At 48.1% G+C, this 9362-nt stretch overlaps 2 protein-coding genes across 4 annotated transcripts in view; both read left to right on the forward strand.

Annotated features, from left to right (window-relative positions):
• Positions 1 to 5318, forward strand: part of FAM222B (family with sequence similarity 222 member B) — a 36661-nt gene extending 31343 nt beyond the window's left edge. For all 3 annotated transcript variants that reach the window (XM_063341462.1, XM_063341461.1, XM_063341460.1), the window contains one exon: positions 1057 to 5318. In XM_063341462.1, the coding sequence (XP_063197532.1) occupies positions 1074 to 2642 (1569 nt within the window). In that variant the 5' untranslated portion in view covers positions 1057 to 1073 and the 3' untranslated portion in view covers positions 2643 to 5318. The remainder of the gene's footprint in view (positions 1 to 1056) is intronic.
• On the forward strand, positions 5076 to 8221 carry LOC134518839 (uncharacterized; the record flags this gene model as incomplete). The annotated part of the gene is made up of 2 exons (XM_063342088.1): positions 5076 to 5248; positions 5389 to 8221. Coding segments are annotated over 2 exons (636 nt in total), but the record flags the coding sequence as incomplete, so codon positions are not given.
• Between the last annotated feature and the right edge of the window lie 1141 nt (positions 8222 to 9362).

The raw sequence follows: 9362 nt of genomic DNA on the forward strand, positions 1-9362 counted from the left end.
TGTTTGTAAGGTGGTGGTGGGGAAATCAAGCAAAAGCAAAATCGGATTGTCAAAGCTGCAAGCCATTATTTGAAGATTATAAAATCACTTCTAAAGCAGTAGTCCCATAGGAGTTAAGCAGCAGAGCTGTGGTAGGGGAACGGCTGTACTCTCCGCTTGGAATGCGATTATAGCCAGAGAGGCACAAGCGTTTCCCTAGATTTCTGAAGCTGCTGAAGCAGTTCAAGCTTGTGGGCAAGGTAGGTATCTGGTAAATTGGAGTAAGTGAAACCACAACTCCTGTCTCCAGAAGTCTTTTGTCTGTGTCTGGGGAGTGGCATGTTTTTAATCTTGTGGGGTAATCGTGTAATTCTGCTGTGTGGTATGAGGATGCTGTCCCAAGCAAGGTGCCACACTGAAAATTCAGCTGAAGAAATGATTGCAAGCCATAAAATAATGCAAGTGTAGCGTCCTTCCATTTGCTGAACTTGGACTGACAAGGGTTTCCTAATGGACGAAAAGACACTCAAAGTGCTTTCAGATGTCAGCGTCTAGAAAAGAACTCAGATGTAAATGGAGGCTTGAGCTGAAGTGCTTCGTATGGTTCCCACCTCAGCATTACACGGGTTTAATGTTTAATTCATAACTTTCTGATTTCTGAATTACACGGTAAAGATACTGAGAATGGCTTGAAGAGCCATGGGGAGGCAGCCTTAAATTAAGAGAATAGAAACTAACCCACCACCGCAAACCGTAAGAAATATTTCAAGCTGGAGACAATACGATGTTCATAGCACGTTACCTGCTTTCGTCCAACTGTAAACGTACTCTGATCAAAACACCGGTTTTGTTTTGCTCCCCTGGGCAGGTCTCGCCTTAAGCTGAACTGGGGGTTGTGTTGGTCACCAGGTAATAAAGGGAATGAGGTACCTGGTACTCAGTCTGCTGGTCTGGGAAGATGAAGTTCTTGCCTCTTGATTCCTTGGAGATTTTCTACCCTTGTTGTGCAATTTTCTTGCCCTGGGGTTGATCCCTTGCTTACCAGAATCGGTATTGACAAATTTCCTTTCTCCACAGGGGACACTACACAGAAAATGAGATCTGCACAGTATCCTACCCCAGCAGAATTGGATGCTTATGCTAAGAAGGTCGCCAACAATCCACTGACTATAAAAATTTTTCCAAACAGTGTCAAGGTTCCCCAGAGGAAACACATACGCCGTACTGTGAACGGACTTGATACTTCGGGGCAGAGGTACAGTCCTTACCCATCTCAGGCCACCACGAAAACAGGCCTGCTGGCGATAGTCAAATCTCCAGCGAAAGGAATTATCAAAGACTTTGACGGGACACGCACGCGTCTGCTGCCGGAAGCGATGATGAACCCCCCTTCCACACCATACGTTGCACCTAGCACTTTAACCCACCCCCAGGCGCTTGCTCGCCAGCAGGCTCTCCAGCATGCACAGACTTTGCCGCACCCCCAGAGCATACCGCAGCCACAGACTTTGCAGCACCCTCAGGGTATACCACAGCCACAAAGCTTACCGCACCCTCAGGGGATACCGCAGCCGCAGACGCTGCCGCACCCTCAGAATATGCAGCAGCCGCAGGGCTTGCAGCATCCTCAGACCATGGCACACCAGACTCTGCAGCACCCCCCGAATCCTTTGCTGCAGCCAGGTTTACATGGAAGCAGAAAGATGCCGGATGCAGATGCGCCGCCGAATGTGACCGTGTCTACCTCAACCATTCCCCTCTCTATGGCTGCCACCCTGCAGCAGAACCAGCCACCGGACCTGAGCAGCATTGTGCACCAGATTAACCAGTTCTGCCAGGCCAGAGCTGGCATTAGCACTACCTCAGTATGTGAGGGACAGATTGCAAACCCCAGCCCTATAAGTCGCAACCTGCTTATCAATGCAAGTACCAGGGTATCTACTCACAATGTCCCTACACCCATGCCTTCCTGTGTAGTAAACCCTGTAGATCATGCTGCTGCTGCTATTCCTCCTGCCTCTGTTAATGTGCCCATGGTGAATATTAACAGGGTGCCGCCTGCGTACCAGAACGAAATCAAATCGGTTGCGTGGAACCAGCACCAGCTTGCGCATCTGCAGCAAATGTGTGGGGATGCTGCTGGGCCTGCTGGACTCGCAGGGAAGCACCCTCAGAGGGAGATCGCAGGGCAGAGTTTTCCTGGCAAAACTTCAAACTACCCTCAAGAACTGTGCATGGGCCAGTCGTTCACCTTGAAGCCCCCCATCGAGAAGCCTACGCCTTCTCCACCTGTGAATGGGTTGCAGGGACCCTTGCCATATACCAATGGGCACTATTTCCAGCCCATCTGGAATAACATTCTGCCCACACCCAACAGTGACAGCTCTGGGTCCCAGGACCTCGCCATGCCTTTCCACGGGGGACAGCCAGCAGGAGCGCCGCTAGATTGTGCAGGAGGAACTCATTACAGAGCTGGAGCTGGCCCATCCAGCCAGAATAATGTGATGCAGACCATGGATTACCTAAGCGGGGACTTCCAGCAGTCCTGCTTCAGAGATCAGAGCATGGCCGTGCTGGGAAAAGTCCATCGGCCTCCCATGAACCGAGCACCTGAACCAACCGATAGTCGAAATCTTCATATTCAACACCCAGGGTATAGATAGGCTGCAGTCACTTTCACAGACAAAATTATAGGTTTAGTCTTAATTTTAATTAATAAGCAAGGCATTTTTAACTTGCAAACTTGTGTGATCATTATAGTAACCATTGGAAGAAGACATACTGTATATTTAAAAGCTTTGCTTACGTGTTATCTCTCTCCTTTATGCATCAAATATTTAACATGCCTTTTGTTTCAAAGAATTTCATTACACTACTTCACGCCACAGCTGTTTCCTCGCCGCAGAATCCCCTTTGTGCAGCTTTTGCCTTCTGCTTAGTAGCTACTCGCTGGACTGATGTTGAGTTGCTGCAGGGTTTCGCAGTTGCATCTGTTCGCCAGCTCCGTCAAGAGCGAGGTAGCGTAGCTGCTTAAATTTCCATCTCAATTTCCTCTGAAGATTAAGAGCAACAGAATTTGTCAGGAAGCAGGGCTTATTTTCAACTCCAAAGCCCATTTCATTAATGCATTAAACATTGACCATTTGCACTGTCTAGAGGCCTATTTAATTGAAAAAGAAGCCTACGTTTGAAAAGAGCTAGTAGGGTATGTATTTAGGCATTAATATAGGAAGAAGCTTTTCAGCTGTTTCTTGACGAGACACCTGCATTTATCGTTTAGACTTTGTCCAAAGTCAAAAGTCTCTGGCAGATTTTTCTGACACTTTTTTTTTTTTTTTTTTTTGTGGACAGGGTATGGAGGAGGGGGGAATGGTGGTTTTCGGACATAGGCAGCATAGCTGCTGTAGGTAGCTGCCTTTTTTCTGCATCTTATTTCCCTTCCCCGCTCCCCTTTCGCCAGCGTAAGAGCTGACTCTGTACGAACCCCTCGCTGCTAGGAGTCTGGCCGTCCTGACGTGAAGGGAATCCAGACCCATGGACAACTCCAAAAAGGGTTCAGTCACTTCTCCGGTAGCTAGAATTAATTTTCAGGGCGAGGAGACGTAACTCGAGCTCGTCTCCGGTGCAATGAGCGGGCGCACGGGGCATCGTGCGTTGGCATGGTGGCATGGTCCCGTTGCAGCAGCGGCACCGACGGGACGGGAGGAGGTTGATCGGGAGCGAAGCTCCGCTCATGAGCCGCTGTGGGACCCACAGTCCCCTATTCCTCTCCATCAAAGCGCCACAGCAGATTTAATGGAACAATTCTCTCTGGGAATTAGCGAAGCTATTTATAACATCCCTTTTTCCCAGGGTCTCGGTGCCTAATTCTTTCTGTTCCTTTCCCACGTTGCTTCCAGCAGCTAGTGGAGTCGGTGACCGTAGGACACTAACTATTGGGTAACCTCAGCGTCTTGTTCTCCTCAGTGTACCCAAACATACCTTTCCTTTCTAACAGCCGAATTTGTTGTAAGTAGAAAATTCCTCATCTCTGTTAATGAGACTAATACTTGAACATAATGATCACAATCAAGTTTGGAAATTAAAAAAAAAAAAAAAAAGGGAAAAAAAAAAGAAAAAAATTAAAAAAAAAAAACAAATGCATTGATTCTTTCTATGTACACTGGCTAAAAATATTGCTCTACACTGTAACTTTTAAGTGTAATATTTCTGTATGAATGTCGCCTGGTAGTGTGGGTTTGAGTAGCATTGTGTATGGGTGAACCCACTGGCCTCTGCCATCCACTGGCCTCCCTCACAGCCCTTTGAAAAACAAAGCCTTAAGTATTTGCTCCTTGAACTTTCCTTAACGAGCATGGTTTAAAAAAAAAAAAAAATCTTAAGACATCATACAAAATTTAAAAAAGAAAAAAAAAAAACAAAAAAAAAAAACAAGTTTTGAAGTGACGTCTTAGTTGGCTAGAGATTCTTAAAAGTTTTTCGTAAATGGAAAAATTAGAAAACATTTATTTGTATTTTTTTAATTTAGACGTGTAGTCCTGGGCTGTAACAAATATTTAGGTTTCAAAGCTTAGCAGAGTACGTTTTCTGACTCCTTGCGTAAGTTAGTACACTTATATCATGTCATTATTTAAATTCTTTCAAGTGTACTATAAACCGTTCTTTAGTGGTAACTCTTTAGCAAAGTTAAGCAATTTGACTAAAGAAGGATTAAATTATGTGTTGGCTTGTGTTGCCTTATATTTAAAAAGGAAAAATTGCCTGATTGTGTTATGCCAAATGATAGCAACATGAAGTCCTAATTTATTGTTTATAATCGTATTCCTGCAGTCTTTGTGAAAACTGGTAAATATACATCTATGAAAGAACTAAAAATCCTGAGGCTTTTCATGCAATATTTTTCTGAATACACTCTATTGGAAGCCAAGGTTCGAGTCTGAAGCTGCTTCCCTTCCACTCTCCCCCTCGTCTTCCCCCTCCCGCTCCCCCCAAATTGATCTAGGGCTGTGCTATGACTTTAACCTTTCCTGCCGAGTTAGTTACTGTAAGGTGTTCTGCTACCTGAATACATACCTTTTTACTAAATAAAACATTGGCATCTCCTCTGTTCAGTAGCCTGCTGCAACTCTCAACCCAGACTGTTATTAAAAGCTAATTTTTTTATTTTTTTTTTCCTCCTGCTCTTCCCCCGGGGTGAGTGGAGTCCCGTGTTGGGGTGTCTGTGGTGGCGGTTCCCGTATCGGGGAGGTGTTTGCGTTATCAGCACGCGGTGACACGGGCGGACGCAGGTAGAGCCACGTCCTCTCAGACTTTGCCCCAGTACAGCAGGTTCATCCAGGTGGGACATTGCTTAAAAAATAGGAATTGTTTTACTATTAAAATACACTGGAATACTTCCTTTTGTTCTAGGAGTGAGATTTTTCTTGAAACCACCCGTTTTCACTTCTGCAGCAGCCTGTGGCTGGTGGGCTCTCCTTCCTGCTCCTTCCCCGCTATGTCTTCTCTAAAGAGAGACGCAAACCCCGACCTGCCCCGTCCCCAGTTGAGAGCCAACGCCGAATACGCTGCCTGGCGCGGCGATCCAGACGGGGCCCTGTCCCTCACCGAGGTGACAAAGGGACGAGCAGCCGAGGTGCGAGCCTGGTGGTCCGGTGTGTGGCAGGAGGTGTCCTCTCCTGGAAGCGTTGGTCCACGCGCAGTTTTAGTTCCTGCTCTGCCTGGTGCAGAAATAAGAGTGACCCAAAGGCCAGGGACACACCTTCCCTCTCCCGGGGACCCCGGTGGCCACCTGCCTTTGGGCTCCTGTCCCAGCGCTCGGCTTGCCTTTCTGCCTGTCTTTTCGTCTGTGGGTCGGTGCCTTCCTGACCTCTGACTCCGGCACAAGGTCCCCTGATGGATCCTGGGCACTTGCAGGTGCCGGTTCTGCTCCTTGAGGATAAACTAAGATATTTCCAGATGATTTCCTGAACTATTTGCGCTGCATATCAGCACTGAAATCTCTTCCCTTTACCGTACCACACCGATTTAGCAGAATGTCGTTATTCTAATGGTTCCTGCCATCTCCTCTGCCAGCCGGAGGTGGACATTGGATAGATCCTAGGAGGGATAAACCCAAAAGTGCTGTAAACCCTTCCAGGAGGAAGCTTCCATCTCTGGCGTGTCTTGTCTTTCCAGCAGAAGCTTTGAAGCTGTTAAATCGCAAGCCCAGTTTGTTACAGCCCAAAGTTAACATTTTTATGAAGACGCTTGTGAATTTTCTGTAAGCTTTCGATGTGAAAGATGCCTCTGCGGGACGCGGCCTCTCCCGTGGAAACCGAACAGAAATGTTTGCTGGGCCTCACTGGGGAGAGACCTGGGAATTGCTGCTGTATTTCATTAAACCACAGACTGATTATAAACGCTGCTGCTTATGTGCTACGGGTATGAACTAGAATTTTTTTTTTTATTTTATTTTATTTTGTCTGCAGGAAAAATAAAAAGCAAAAAAAAAAAAAAAAAAAGAGAGAGAGAAGGAGAGACCCTTCTGCTGGTTCGACGGAGCGCGAGCGCCTGGGGCGTGCGTGGCCCTGGGCAGCAGCACGGGGTGGGCGCTTGTCCCAGAGGGAATTTGGGGAAGGGTCTCCCTGGGTTCCCGGGGTACGACTGCGTCGGGCGCAGCCTGGCTGCCCTTCTCCGATAAGAGCATCCAGAAGGTTTGGGAAAACAGAAGATACAAAATCTCCGCATTGGAAAGGTGATGAAATAATTAATAAAAAGAGGAGGAGGAGGAGGGGAGGATTTAAGTCCCATCGAGGTGAACTCAAGAGGGATTTTTATGACGTCTGCGAGGGTTAGGGCTGTCCCTAAAGCTCCGCTTTCCCTGTCCGGGAGAGAAACCTCTTGAGGAGACAGGGCTGCTCCAAAAGCTGGACCTGGAAGCTGCTGCCCCTTCAAAGTGCTGACCTAATAGTGCGTGCGATTAACTCGGAGTTTTCCTTATTAATATAATACTAAAAACAAAATTTTAAAGGGGATTCGTAACATTTCTGGACCCCTCCTGGAAGAGAGGAGCCGTGAGGGATTTCTCCCCTTTACAGTGATCGTAATTTAATCTGCTTTCATCTCTGAGAACGACACAACAGCTCAAACCCCGTCTCCTCTGCGCTTGCTGCAACCATCCGAGCGTCAAAATCCCTCTGATGATTCCCAAACTAATACCTTTCATACTGTTCCCGGTGTTCCCCAGATACTAAGAAACATATTCAGTTCTCGCATGCTTTTCCAGGGATTTGGGCTAAAGCGGGCAGCTTAGCCCCGCAGAGCTCAGCTGGAAGAGCTCTGTTTGCCCTCCGGCACTGCCGCATCCCGGCTCCAGCATCCAGAAACACCATCCCGAGAGCAGCCGCTCCGTCCACCTTCCCCGGGGAGCCGGAGCTGCGGGATCCTCCTCTCCTTTCATCGCTGGAGCTCCCTCGGTATCTGGTGTCTTCATCTGTCCCTGTCCCCCTCCCAACAGAAGGAATCCCTTCCGCAAAGCTTCTTCGGGAGACTTTTCCATCGTCTTCGCAGCGAGTTAGACCTGTTTATCGGAGCGAAGATCCGGAGCGATAATGAGCCAGCGGGGACTTCGGCGTGAGCAGCTGCTGCCTCCGCCAAGGAGTTCCTGCAGCCGCAACCAAGCTGAAGGCTTCTGGCAGATGGCAGAGTAAGATCCAGCCTTTTAAAACTTCTCCTTTAGGGCCAAATAGGGTTTTTCTTCCAAAGATTTAATTGCTGTGGTTGGTCTTGCCCCGCTACGCTGAGCTCACCGTACCCGGGGAGGTGGTAGGAGGACGCCAAGGTTGAGTTTGACCCAAGGTAGGCGGCGCGCCCAGATGTTCTCTGCCGAAAACCGTCGTCTCGTGGTGGAGGCCCCTTGGAGAGGAGAAACGGCTGCAAAAAATCGGCGATGAAGAAAGTCCCGCTCGATGCCGGGGGGGTCCTGGAGGGTCCCACGGGGGTGGAGGAGCCAAAGGAAAGGGGCAGGTTGGAGTCGGGTTGGGGACTCGTGTTGGACATCCTCCAACAACAGCCGCCTTTCGCATGCTCTTCCAATGCTCAACAAGCCCAAATTGCGATAAAATTACTGGAGTGTTTTCTCTCATTAATTTTCAGTTAATTTCAAGGCAATCGGGTACCAGCCGTTAATTCAGCGGGGATGGCCGCTCGCCTGAGGGCTGCCCGGGAAACGGCGTGGGGAAAAAGGGCACCGAGATTTAAACGGTCCCACTGTAAAACCCTCCCCTTCGCCCCCCTCCTCAAACCCTTCGCTCCCGGGGAGGCAAAGGGCTGGGGGGGGTTGGGGGGGGGAGCCCGGACAGGGTTTTAATAAAGGCCGTGAAGAGCAAATTTGTCGTGCGTTTTTTTTTTTTTCTCCTGATGACTTTTCCTCGATTTAGGGGGCATTTAAAGGGCATTTAATGACACTTTCTGTCCCGGAGCATCCTGTGCCACACCGGGGCGGTGGCTCCATGGAGCCGGGATCGAGCTGGCAGGTTCTGGCCTTTCAGAATAAATCCTCAAACCAACAAGTTTCCAGGAAGTTTTATTTTTAAACTTGAGATTTGAGGCTAAATTTAGCAGCGCATCGATTTTTGGTGGGTTGTTTTTTTTTTTTTTTTTTGGTTTGTGGTTTTTTTGTTGTTTTTTTTTCCCTCCCTCTCCTCCATGAATATTAAGAGCATCACCTCCCGCTTCACGGCCCGGCTCGTGTGTGTGTGTGTGTGTGTGTCGGGGGGGGGGGGGTGTGGCATTTATTTTTTCCCACCCTGATTTTACGCAAACGCGGGAAAGTCAAGAGGTGCTTGAAGCTCCTGTGACATTTCCAACCCCGGCACCGCGGGGAGAGAAGGTCGGGGGGGGTGGAAAATAAACCCGGGGAGCCGAGGAGGGTGACCCTGCGGTGTCACTGTCCCGGCTCCCCAGGTTTATTCCCCCCCCCCCCGGCTTCTCGTGGTGGGTTTTTCAACGAGCACGGACAGGAGACGCCGCGCAGGCCTTCGCCACAGTAGCTGAAGCTTTTAGCTCATAAATAATATAGAGTTTTGTTTTGTGTTTTTTTTTTTTTAAGGTAATTTTTTTTGGGGGGGGGGCAACAAGAGGCTGCCAACACCCTGCTGTATGGGCTGGCCGTGGGACCAGGCCAGGGCCTGTACAGCGGCTGTGTGTATGTGCCCGCGCGTTAACGGCTAACTAACATGGAGATAATAAATACACGCTACAGAATATATGTAAAATATATATAAAAATATATATAATCAAATATAGACCATATAAAAAAATTATATAAATATCTAATCATAAATATAGTATATAATGAATAGAACATGTAGATATGTTTTAAAAAAAAAACTACATATAAATCT

Source organism: Chroicocephalus ridibundus, chromosome 7, assembly GCF_963924245.1.
Source record: "Chroicocephalus ridibundus chromosome 7, bChrRid1.1, whole genome shotgun sequence".
Lineage (NCBI taxonomy): Eukaryota > Metazoa > Chordata > Aves > Charadriiformes > Laridae > Chroicocephalus > Chroicocephalus ridibundus.